General features: G+C 39.6%; 1 protein-coding gene across 1 annotated transcript in view; it reads right to left on the bottom strand.

The window, feature by feature from the left end:
• Positions 1-1,030: 1,030 nt before the first annotated feature.
• The window catches only part of LOC120948457 (uncharacterized), a 31,979-nt gene continuing 19,329 nt past the window's right edge, over positions 1,031-13,680 (bottom strand). Inside the window, exons 5-7 of the mRNA XM_040364801.2 lie at positions 13,340-13,559; positions 11,332-11,640; positions 1,031-2,430 (exon numbers count right to left, since the gene is read on the bottom strand). Coding sequence (XP_040220735.2) covers positions 1,850-2,430; positions 11,332-11,640; positions 13,340-13,559 — 1,110 coding nt within the window. The 3' untranslated portion in view covers positions 1,031-1,849. The remainder of the gene's footprint in view (positions 2,431-11,331; positions 11,641-13,339; positions 13,560-13,680) is intronic.

The raw sequence follows: 13,680 nt of genomic DNA on the forward strand, positions 1-13,680 counted from the left end.
ATGAAAAGTAGCGCTTGTGGTATGATTTTCTAATTTCTGTGTATTTCGTAATTCCCACCCTTTTTGTAGTGAATAATTACAAAAAATCCCTTTTGAATTTAATTACATGCAATTCATGTGGTTTAAATATATGTATTTAGTAGTTAAACCGTAAAACAAACCGCTTTCCGTAGCTTTAACCTGACGGAAAGCTGTTTGACAAAAAACGGTCTCCGTTTGAGTCAGGTAATGCAAATGACCTTCGTTCAGTTCGATATATCAAACCAGAGACAAATCGAGTTCTCTAACACGAATCATAATAGAAAATGAGCATTTTTGATACTTTTTCTCAAGCAGTTGAGTCACATAATCGGCACTTATAAAACATGCTAAAATAGTGAATTATATGCATTTCCTTGTCATTCCCCGATCGCCATTATTTTTCACCGTGAAAAAAGCGGGGAATCACAAGGAATTGCATTTAATTATTTAATTCTATATGTTTTTAGTCTCAATTGTTGGAGAAATTCATATACTTTCTTTAACTTTCTTTTGATACACTGCAAGCCTTATTATAATTAATATTTCATAAAATCTGGCAGAAAACCGCAAAATTTCACGTTCAATTTCATTGGAACTATAATCCGAGCATTAGGGACAAAAGTTTTTAAAATTTAGCGGCAACGACTGTAAATTGTAAAACTTGTAAGTAAAGCAAATGTCTAATTTACTTTTGAGTGTGTAAATGTTAAAGGATAATTGTTTCATTTTAAATTTCGTAATTTTTTAAATACGGATTGTATATGCTTAAAACAATTAATTCCAACGTGTTGTTGTAGCATATTGTTCCATAATCAAGTCAATCTTTTATAAGAAGCTTAAAAATAAAGCAAAATATTTTAGTAATAAAAATATTACTAGTAAAATCAAGTTCTACCGTTGTCGTTCTTTCTAGCTTCCAAATGTATTGCATACTTACCACAAATTGTAGAATGAAAACTTTTAAAATGTTTCAAGAAAAAAGTTAAGAAAAAAAACACAATTAAAAGTCTGATAGTTTGAATAGTTACCACATGATTGTTATTTTCTTATTACACATCAATCATACTGAACGTAGAACGGAACTCTTTTTTGCAGATTGCAGTTTTCTTTAAATTTTGCTACATTCACTTTACTGTATGAGCGTGTAATTTGATGAAGCTCAGTACAAAAGCTACCACCACTAGCATCATCGAACGGTGCACGGTGCACGAAAGAGTTGATAGTTTTTCGGTTTTCTCACTCGCCTCACTCAAACCTCAAACTGTTTTGTTGCAATGAAAGGTGCCACCATTCACCAATGTCACCTCTCAATGACCGATGTTATTCAACCGCATGATAATTGACAGTATATGCTTGATTCACTACGATGTGTCAATGTCGAAATCAATGTCCTTTGGGCTTGCTTGCTTGTGGTCACCTTTACCAACCCTTTACGCACCAGTGGATGGTTCAGCAAATTGACGGATGACAATTTGATACTGTTGTGCACTTGACGCGGAGAGCTGTTTATACGATTAGGTAAAGCACTGTACTGCTGGTGTTTATTTATTTACAGTGGATACTGCGCTGTTTGCTTAAAGCACGGGGGTGAATAAAAAAGGTAGTTTTTATGCAAAGCAAAATGGTTATTACGCCTGGATAGATTATAACGATAAAAAAGCAACAAAACGCTTTCCAAGTTATGTGTAACTAAACTTTCACTTATTTAAATGAAAGAAATTTCCGCTTTGAGTCCACCTTGCACATTATCATTTGTCTGATTGCATTTTTGCTCTTTTGCTGCAACATTTACTGCCTCCACTGTATACTGCACTGCAGCTCATCCTTCTTACATGACGCTCTCTTGCTGCTGCTGCTGCTGTTGTTGCTGTTGCTGATGTTGCTGCTGTTGTTGTAGCTGTTGGTGCTGATGCTGATCTAACAAAGGATTGCACATTCCGACCATGTGCTGTCCCATCCCTCCCATGTTGGGGCCACTGTTTGACGGTGCGGGGAAATGATGCGGTGGCATTGCCGATTGCTGCAATCCCGGGTGTTGCAGATGCAACTGATTCGGCTGCTGCTGTGGGCAGGCCGAACCATTGGGCGTTGGACGATGTTGATTACCACCGGGCGGCGTACCAGGATGTCCGGTCGGGGTTGATGGGCAGGAGATGGGATTTTCCTGGTTGCAAAAGTACGAATTCTGCATCGAGTAAAGCCGATCGATGGGATTCACCATGGGACCGACGGAATCGTGGGGCGTTGGGCACCCGGCACCCGGACCCCCATTTCCGGTTACCCCATTTAGCGACGAGGCTAGCTGTTGCAGCGAAACACCGTAGTCTAGCGGTGGTCCGTTCGCGGTCAGCATTGGTGTCGTGTCGAGTGTCATGTTTTCCGTCTTTATACCTGCATTTCCATGGTGTTCTGTTCTCGTAGCGCAATAGATAAGCAAAATCAAAGGGTTGGAAATGTGGTTAAATTTGATGAAAAGTTTTCATTTTAGATGAGGGTAGTAATATTTAATTTAATAGAACCAAATTGGTGAAACTTTAAGTGTTGAAATAGATATTTGTTATATTTGATTTAAAAAAAAGCGATTGCAATAAAACCTCCCATGCATTGAGAATAATATCGAAGGAATTGAAAATTATAGTGATGAAAATAGAACCAGTGACAGCTTTTGAAAACGGAGGTGAATAATACTGGTCATATACTACAGGTGATTCCTAAGCCCTAATTTTGGTAGCCTTTTTCTACTTATATTTGACGTAACGACCTACGCGGACATGCCGGCCTTTCGAGACTTAATTCATAACCACGCAGTTGAATAGTCAATCCTTACTACGAGGGAACGGTTCATTGTAGTTTTGAACCCATGACGAGCGTGTTGTTGAGTCGTTCGAGATGACGACTGTACCACGGGACAACCCCGTGGTAGCCATGAAATTTTGGTAGCCATGTATTGATTGATGTATTTTTTTAAAGTCTATATAATACAGAGGTCCAGTCATCCAGAACATTTAATCAAAAAGCGTGGAAAAAGTTTTGATAGATCGATGAAAAAGCTTCAATAGATGAGCATGCATTGAGGTTTTAGTTGTTGTGCATGCAGTGGTCTCAATGAATTTTTGGTCATTTTTACAACGTTTGTTTATAATTTTGTACTTAAAAAAGTTGGCGAACATAAAAAAGATATAATTATAATGCAATCATCGATTATAACAAGGTCAGTGCCCAATATTAGGATGAAATCATGTGCAGCTCAGGTGGACAAAAGCTAAGAGGCTAGATTTCTGATTGTGGTCGTTTTTAAGTGATGAACTACTGAAAAAACTAATCCATGCCACGTACATGAGAAGGAAATGTATAGTTACTCTAGGTTCTGTGCATAAAATGCCCAAATGGCTCTAAAAAGTGTTTGGCTGTGTGGAATCGTTTGTAAGCACTTGTGGCAACCTTGCGTATTACTGCAACGCACTGTAAAGTGCCGAAAGCTTTTAACCTTTGTAAGGTTCCGTACACACCTTTACGCTTTCGTGTCTATTGCGAAACTAATACGCGTTCCTCTATTAACACTAATACTACAAACTTATACTACCTACGCTATGTAAGGATCATTACACTACTACCACGAAATCTTCCAGTTGAATTTGTACAGAATAAAATTAAGTTAGTCTTATCTCGCAATCGATCTCGATCACATCTCTTTCCCCGTTAAATTCCTACAAATCGAAAATACGCGCCAAACACTTTTCATCTAACTGTCAAAAATAAGCTTTAAACATGGTGGACCAAAATCAAGCTATGCATTGACCTCTGTATTATATAGACTTTGGATATTTCTACGGATATTTGCAGATAGGGAGTAATGAGTTGCTTAGGCATTGGTCTAATCTTGTTGCGCGCAACATTGTTGCTGGTAAAATGTATGGATTTGACTGCTAGCGCAACGTTGTTGCTGACCAAATTCAAACCAATTTTATTTTGGTCTAGCAACATTTTCTATTGAGCATTACTATATGTAGTACAATTTTTGGTGTATATATTATTATTTCAACGCTTAATTCAGCAAATGGATGATACAAAATAAACTCGAAACTGTTAGTTCTCCCACTTTGTGACGCTATACAAAGTTAAATCTAAATGTTGCCAGCAAAATTCATAGACCACCTCAGCTCAGATATATTTCAGAGCAACATTGTTGCGCGCAATAACATTACAACAATGCCTAAGTAACTTTGTACTCCCTAGATGTCAAAATTGTCACTTGGTCAGCACAAAGCCAAGTATGTTGCAAAAGCTTTGTGGTTGCTATGAGAACAAATCGACTCTAAATAATTGAAGAATCAATTGCCCCAGTCTTGATATAAAGTGGGATCGGATCTGAAGTATTTGAACATTATCTATTTAATTCACTTTTGATGACACCATAACGTGGTAGAAAAAGCATTCAGTTAAAGAGCTTGTGCAAACTAGTGCATGTCTCAAGGCCAAAAAACGAGTCAAGTTGTTAGGTAGATTAATAAGAAGGAAACTTTATAGGTGGCCCCGTTATGAATATTTTGAAAATTTTTTGGCGTAATAATTGTAGTTGATTTAGATATATGTTTGTCATAAATGATCTTATCTATCTTAATATTACATAAACAATATCATATTTTTGTTATTATTATGACACTTTCATGCAATACGAAATAATGATATCTGTCAAAAATAATAAGAACAAATCTATCCAGAAATGAATAAAAACCCAAACATAATGAGAATGATCTTCATGCATAATGCGCAGTATAATATTTATATTGCAACTGGTTCAGGGATAATTTTATTTATAGAACCATTTACTCGCCTCACCATCATCACCCCCTATCGCACTAACCCATTTGTTCGGAATCATATTTGGTGATCTATTTTTAGGACAACCTGTTGTTTACGGGCAACCCTCCGGATGCATTTGCTTCTGTGCAGAGGTTGTCCAATTTATTCAATTTCCTCAAATGGCTCAACCAGCCAACCTTGCTGGTGGCACTATTTGTATGGCTAACAGCACGATGTGGCCACATTCCCACATACCGATGTGGACGTGGGCTCTCCCTGAAGATGGTTCATAATGTTTCGGGATCAACATGAATTGCGATGGTGTAAAATTATTTCACATTCAACGGAAAAGATGCGCCACCTCCAAGGAGGAAATGTTGGGTTTTGCTGCAGATTATCGGCGGGGTTTTGGTGGGTGATACAACACTTCCGGGGTACGTACCATCACGATTTGTGCAAAGGCAAGCACCCCACAGACAGCGTTAAATCACATCAACACACATAACGGTTAGGAATGGTCCCTTGTCTTACAGGGTTTTTACGGTGAGTCGTACGATTGCTTACGAACGGGGAAACGAGTGAATCTTCGTGTTTGTACGCACCGAGCTCCGACGATCAGCTTTAAGTTTTTGGCCAGTTTTTCTTATTTTCTTCTTCATTCCACCCGATGGGATGTAGTAACTACGGGTGGGCTGGTGTGAGAAAATCCTGTGCAACTTAATAAATCACAACATCATCCTTCCCTTCGTTGGCTTTGGCGCCCGACGACACCGTTGCTGGCAGGGAGTGCAGGAACCACATCTCGGACAAAAATCCTACGGGCTTAAGCTCGTTTATGATGGAGTAAGCTCCGATCCGATGGAAAGAGCAATGCGGGCCGTCTGCCGGGGAGGAAGGATGGCCAGAAGCGCGGCAGTGAAACGAATAATGTTGTAGGATTTGCTTCAAACGATAGCTTCTTCTGCAAAACGATGAATCTTCGTCCATTTCCCAAGCATCTGCCGGCGCTTTGGACCACCGTTGGTAAAACCACCACAGCTTCAACGGAAGAAACGGCAGGCTGCAAGGTGTTTGTCTGTGGCTTTGTGCAAGCGTGTGTGTGTGTGTGTATCGTGTGGAAACGCGCCATGAATTCCTTTGCTAATACCTTCGGTAAATAGCGTCGCAAGACTTTCCTTTCTTTCTCTTCTTGTACCTCTCTCACTCTCTATCTTCCAGCGTACAAGCGCCGGTTGGGGATCTTTTCTATTCTTTACCGTCTTCAAAGCTTTTTCAAGGATGTGGTGTATACGCTTCGCAATACGAGCAGCATCAAGGGAAAAGAGGCGGCCATCCTTTTGCCGATAACCAGCGCATACAGGAAAATCCCGTTGCCAACACACAAACCAGTTGGGGGGCAGCGCCATATTCGAGCTGTAGTCGGTGGTAGAAACCCCATTGAGAAAAAAGGGACGAATCATTCCCGTCCCATCCTGTTTCCCTTCCTGTTTTGAGATGGGAAGGAATTTTCTTTTGCAAGCATTCTTTTCTGAACCTACCAAGGGGTTTGTTCAAGAGAAGCGAAACGGTGTGTGTTTGTGTGTGTGTGGGGAAGTAGGAAAGGCATAGTGGAATGCTTTTTTTTGAGAAAGAAGGCAGCTCATGAAACGAGCGACGGTTCACCACCCACCGGCACCGGACTGGGAGAGCAGTTAGTAGCCAAATCCTACGGGAAGGATGTCCGATGTCTGAAGTTGTTCCACGCGGGAAATTCGTGTTTGCGCTTCGCAGTAGGCGGTGGTGGATTGGATGGGTTTGGTGGTCTTTTTTGCCCCGAACAGCAAAGCGAACGCGATGAGCAATGACTGAGGCTGGGGTATGCCAAAGGTAAGGAAATGTTATTGATTTTTTTCATAGTTATCTTTCCACGGTTTTTTGGGTGATATCGAAAGTACAGGTAGCATGTTGGTTCGCAGTGTAGATAGTACAATGTTTGAGCCAACATTTAAATATAATATAACTACAGCTTTAAAGCTATTTCAAGACATTACAGGCAATTATAATTATAGTGAAGTATCTATAAGGCTTCAGAGACGGCTAACAAAATCATCGTCTTGCTATGGAGTGTCCATGACATCAACTGACAACCTGTCTTTCTTAAACAATCAATTCATGTTGAAGAGACTAAACTTTAGAGAGATTTTACTGTTTAATCATTATAATTAAAATAATGATTAAAAAGAGAAACAAAGATGGATAAAGATAAGCGTTGTAGTTTAAATGACCAAACCTTCAGAATGATGCTCTGAACTTGTTAAACAGTACACTTTTAAAGTTGTAATTTAAACACTTTCACTCCGAAACGGGGCCCAAACCTGACCGGATCAACACTTCCAAACAATTTCCTGGCACGTAAATTATGCACCTTAAGGTGTCGATTAAGGCGGTGAAAACTTTTCAACTTGTTTTTTTTGCAATCTTATTTTCTATTTTTGTTTTACTTTATTATGCAAGGGGATAAGGAAAACAGAATAAAACTTTGAAACAAACCCAAGATCAACATTTTTTTTTTGTTAGCAGCTTCAGCAAACAAGCAGCAAGTAAAAGTTTTCCAACATCCTTATGCCCGGCGTTCTTGTTTGAGTGCTCTTGTTGATCGTTTTTCTGTTGGTTTTAGTAGTCTACCAGCACCGTGATTCACAAAACTGTCGTTCTTAAGATGGAAAGAATATGGACGGAAATGTCACGAATTGTACAACGGGTTTTTATCTCCGTCAGCACGAACTTTCGTTCCTTCGTGCACGGTGACACCAACTGGAAAACTTAGAGAGCTAGGCGCGTTTGATCGGAAAACTTGCTTCAAGTAAGACAACAATGGCCGAGCATATGAAGCAAAAAAAAATGGTAACAGTAGCGATGGAATGCGTTCGAGTGGCGGAAAATTGTCTCCATGACGGTTTCGCGAAGCATGAACGAAACGTAAAAACCCGTGAAGATGTTTGGGTTTTTCTTTCAGATTTCTTTTTGTACGTTTTGCACGATAACACAAAAGAATTCGCTTCTCTATCGTAGCGAACCAAAAGAAAGAAAGGAAAAGAAAAAAATGTCAAGATGTGATCAATTCTTGGAATAGGCAGACAAAGCGTCCGGCAGTTAGGGTTTGGCGTGAAGCCCCGAGCATGGCGCCATATTTTGCTTTCAAATGGGGAACACGAAGCACACACAAAGAAGTTTGGAAAAGAATTCAATGAATTTTACGTTTGCAAGAGTTTCAGTTGCTACAAACAGTCGTAGCTAGGGTGGAACCGTTTTTCAGTTCTAATTTCCTCCCAACATAGTATCAAATTAAAGTGTAATACAGGCGGTCCCCGAGATACACGGTACCTCTTATACGCGGATTCGGAGATACGCGGTTTTCAAAATTTGACAGTTCTTGGAGCAAATTGTACTGATTTGACACATCCATTGTGAAATACCAAATAATTTCCATATTGATCGAATGTAAAATAGCATTTAAAAAGGTTTAAAACTGTTCAATTCATTAGAAACATATCAAATAATTAATTTGGTGGCTAAAACCACCCCCTACTTGCAAAATTACACGGAAATTAGTGATATTTTGGCTGGAAATTACGAGATTCGACTTACGCGGAAATTCGAGATACGCGGTATTTTGCGGCCGTTTTCGGTCCCCAATAACCGTGTATCTCGGGGACCGCCTGTAATTGATATGGAAATGGGCTAAGCTAAACAGGTGTTTAAAGCTTTAAATCGTAGTTCTGTGATGGTAAAGGCAAGACACATACTAGTTTAATGTTTGATTTGACTTTTTAAAGGAATTTAAAATTAATAACAGTCCCCTAAGGCAATATGTTTGACGCAGTCCCCTTGGACAATATGTTTGAAATATTCCATGACTCCGAAAATTTGCAACTTCTTGATAAGTAGTTTGCGAATACTTTTCACTCAGTTGTCTTTTTTGAGACAATATATTAATGCTTTTGGGTCGGTTTGGTGGTACAGTCGTCAACTCGTACGACTTAACAACATGCCCATCATGGGTTCAAACCCCGAGTGGACCGTTCCGCCATACGTTCCTACGTCATACATTCCACTTAAAAATGTATTTTATTTAATGGTTTGGTTTTCAAGATGAGTAAAACAGTAGTATACTTCAGGTAGTATTCCTGATCATAGATTTTGGAGTTTTGAATAATGAATACAAAAACACAAAATTCCAAACTTTTCCAAATGCGTTGCAAAAAATATGTTTACTAGCAAACATAACTTTCTATAAAGTAATTCTGTTGATATTTACAATGTGAATGTATAAATTAAACAACATTTTATATTTCAATTTATGCGATGAAGAGCCAATTTATGTGTAAAATTATAGTTTTTTTTAATCTTAGCTCCAAATTTCAACGCTAATTTCAAGAATTATCATTCATGCAGCTTATATCTGTCTTCAATAGTTGTTATACAATTTCCATGTTTGGAATCTGCATCACAATTCTGGGTCTGTTTTTAAAACATTTGTGCTTACAGAAATTTCATAGCAAATCGTTTCGAAATTGCTATTCCAACACGCAGATGAATGTTAAATTCAACATGAAGTAAAAAAGGAATCAAATAAAAAAGCATCCACTTTCCAGAAACATGCAAACACACAGACAGAAGCGCATAAATACTGAAAACAAATAAACCGTTCAATCTACCGGTTCAAACCAAATTGTTTGCAGGTTGTTCATCCGCAGCAACATAACTCTCATAATCCACCGGCATTACGATGTTTACGACTGCACAGCACAGACCAGTTCAGTTCGCTTCGATGTCTTTTTTTTCGCCCAGCACAACAGCGCTCGATTGTGGTTTGCTTTGCCAACCATACATGCGTTTGGAGGGTTTATAGTATTACAGCATTCAAAGTTTACACACTCTTTTACGCTGCCCTTCATGTGTGTGTGTGGGAGCTAAAGCACACGAAATCAGCAAAACATTTGGGTTGCAAAGTAGATATAGAATGGTTTTTGCTCGTTTACGATGTGTGGATGGAAGTGATTTACCCGCGCTGGTTGGATGGTTTAGAAGTTTAGATTGAACATGAGACGATGGTTTGTGCAAAATATACTGCATGTTCTTTGTTTCTGACTGCTGATAGCTTTGGCGCAAAAAGCTAGAATCGTGTAGGTACGCAAATTCGTAAATAGCTGGGATTTATTAGTGGATAGAGTGCGCACTGATGGATGCATAAAGAAACTGCAGCAAAATGTTTTTTTTTTGTGAAATATACACATCATTGACTTCATTAATTTCATGCTACTGTAAAAACCCCGCTATCTAGCTTATCTCAACCTTTATAGTATAGCGAATTTCTTAGGATAAAAGATTTATACTGTCGATTAGGAATTCGGTAAAAGATTTCACATCTTTGCAAAAAAGTTAAAACCAATAAATCATCATTTGTTTTACGATTTTCATTCATTATTAAATAAAATATTAATTTCATTTAACAATTATGGAAAAGGCTAAAAATCTGGCATAAATAAAATTATTTAAAAAAATTTACAAATGCATGAATTACAACAACACTTTAAAATAATTGTAAAAATACATATCAAACTGTCAAGAGAAAAGTAGTTGCGTACTACGCACCAAAGTATGAAAAGTACTGCATGTTGCGGATAATTACCGTACGCTGTAAACGCTTAAATGGTAGCGTTAAAAGTAATTCTTATAATAAACGACTTAAACATTTAAGTGCTAAGAACAACTAAGAACAGCCTAACTGCTGTATACATTTCCCATGTGTTCCACCCAAGATGACCTCCTATGAAGCAAAGCGAAGACACATTTTAACACATCACACACACGTACGGGGAGGGGTGAAATTGTGTTTGTTTTATTCCATTGTCACCAAAGGTAGTTTATGTTTGTGTTCGCTCGTTTGTTGCGACACTGTTTACGGTTAAACCACTAACACCTCGCTTACTGTCACAGCACCATGTGCGTATGTATGTCGAAAAGTTGGACATGTAGTGTTGCTTTATTTCGCCGCTTTTTTGTAGCTGCTATTTATATTGTTCCCTTCAGTGTTCTCCATAATACTGCGACCATCATAAGCCAACCCGCTGATGCGGCTCATGTGGCGAGAGCAAAAGGACATTCGGGCACGTGAAAGTGAAAGCCCGGTGTGGATAAAGTTTTGTGAAAAATCCCTCGCAAACACACACATACGCACACACAACAAACGATCGCAAAAACAAAGTTAGGCGTAAAAAGCGGTATGTTTTTTCACTTCCCTTTCAGAGCTACCTGTTGTTGTGTGTGTGGAGCTGGGGATTGAAAGTCATGCGAGTGGGGATATGTTTTGTTTGCATTATTTTACACCTTCCCCTCACCCTATCAGCAACGTCCCGCTGGAATAGCGCAATGACAAAGTGCAGGTGATTGTGGTCGACAAATTTAGGAATAATTGTGTGGGCAACCGGAACCAAAAGTTGTTTTGCTACTGTTTGGATTGCTTACCATTTGCAAAGGATTTCCCACCGAACCGGCCACTGCTGACCGGTGCTTGCGGATGATGGTGAGGGTGGTGGTGTTGTTGTTGTTGTTGTTGGTGGTTGGGATGGTGATGATGGTGGTGAATGTGGTTGGGTGTAGACATGGCCATGCGAAAGTAGTCGTCCTCGAGATCCAGCTCTTCCTTCACGATCTTGTATGGGTCCGAGCCGCCAAGACCAAGGCGGGCTGCCGAGCCACCGTACGGGCCGCCATCGTTGTCGGTAACTGTGCCTTCGTTGTCACTGCAGCTATCGTGCAGATAATTGTTTGACCCTGTTGAAGATGTTGAGCGTAGTTTGAGGAATAAATTTAAGCGTTGCAACGAAACGATTTCATCTTGTTTGTTGAAGTTACACTTTTGAGTTATTACAAGAAAACATTGACGAAACATTAGATAGTTATGAGTAGCAATTTATCACGAACAAGCTAATTAAAACAAAGGCGTCTCCCAAAGGACTTCCCAAATAGCGTAATTGAAATGTTGTGTTCAATAGTTACACCATGGCATTAACACAATGTTTGAAAATATGCTCTACTTTAATTTTATTTGAAACTGAAGGTAGCATATGTATTTGTGCTACTTCTGCTTCGATTACACGTGAACTTAACCATGTTCCAAACTGCTTGTAATGCGTGACGGTTTCGTTTTCTGTTACTAATTACTTTGCTCTTTGCGGGATAGTCAATCCATACGAGACTTAAACTCACGATGGGAATCTGGTCAGTCATACAATAGACCAGGGGCATCCAAACTAAGGCCTATTGGTTCAAGACGCCCCTGGAGAGCCTCACACGCGGCTGGCGAGAGTCTGTCATGAGAATCTATTGAATTGGGAAAGGTTAAAACAAATAATTTAAAATTATGGGAATACATTTCAGTTTCTACAATTGAAACTACAAACTGAAATTGAAATATTAGAAAACTTTACACACAACTAATATACAAAAATATTAGATCGTTTGTACACGAATATTACATAGACAGAATAATATGATGTGCAAATGTTACTGATGCTATTATTTTCTATCGTAATCGTCTGTTATGTATCCAGACTATACAAATCGAAACAAAAAAGATCTTTGAAGATCTATGTGACGCATCAACAAATTTGAAATCACTTCCAAAGTTCTTGCCAATAGTTTCTCTGAACCAAAGACTACCGAAGGATTGAACGACGGCAACCCTGAAGTTCAAAGGTAAGTGACAGTGAAAGGATAAACTTAGTCTAAAGCGGTGCCAAAAATCCTCACCACCCTCCTATTCGACACCTTTTCGGTGTAAAATACGTAGCCACTGCGAACTGTGGCAATGGGAAATGTTGGAATGGAATATTTGACACCGTCACCCGTCGTTCTTCCGCGTCGAAAAGGGAAGATACGCCCGGTTAACTTAAACGACGGGCGACGACGGTTGTCACGACTGTTATGATATTTTTGGAAGCTCATTGAAAAGCCACCCTTCGAGGGAGTAAGCCCAGCCGCCTTTCACCATGTGACTTTGCACAGTAGCAGAAGGAGAAGGCTAGCGCTCTAGGTATGGGTGTTGATCTCTATGTTTGTGCCTGCGAGAAAGTGTTAAACGTTGTGGGTGTTTGAAATATGCCTGTGCCGACACTGTGGCACAGTGGAAAGGTCTTTTGGCACTCGGCAGGTTGGCAGGTTTTGGGAAAGCCATGGAAAGGTAAAAATGCAAATGTGGTGTAACTAGATGCGGAGGTGCTAAGGTACAAATTCCAGCTACATCTGGTTGTTTTCCCCATAGCCGGGGTGATCCGTTTTCTAGAGACATTTGAAGTTGACTTTCCTGTTTACTGATACTGAAGGAGTTGAGCCGGGGTGTGAGCCGGTGGTGAGATTCTTTGTACGGATGTGGCAAACCAACTCGAAGTTGTCGATGTGAAAAATTGACTTCTTCCGCCCTGCTTTCCGGGGCGGAGAGAGCGAGAGAGAGCAAAACAATTCGTACACTTACTCGAGTTTTCGTCTTTGATGCGAAGCGATAATTTACCACCGACAGCACTCTCGTTATCTGACAGCTCTTCCTGGGAATCGTTCCCTTTACCGTTGCCGTTGTGGTTTTTGTTGCCGCCCGAGCTGCCGTTGCCTCCGCCATGGTGTGAGCTTTTGCCACCCTCCTTGAGCTGTTTCTTTTGGATTTTTTTCATCTTGGCCCGCTGGTTTTGGAACCATACCTGTCATTTAGAAGGATAAAAGAACAAATGGTACAATAAACTGGATGGGTTTCAAGGTGATGTCGCAGATGGAAGTTGTTTATCAGCGTTGCTGTTTGCCGGATAAATTCAGCTCCAGTTA

The sequence above is a fragment of the Anopheles coluzzii genome, chromosome 2, assembly GCF_943734685.1.
Source record: "Anopheles coluzzii chromosome 2, AcolN3, whole genome shotgun sequence".
Lineage (NCBI taxonomy): Eukaryota > Metazoa > Arthropoda > Insecta > Diptera > Culicidae > Anopheles > Anopheles coluzzii.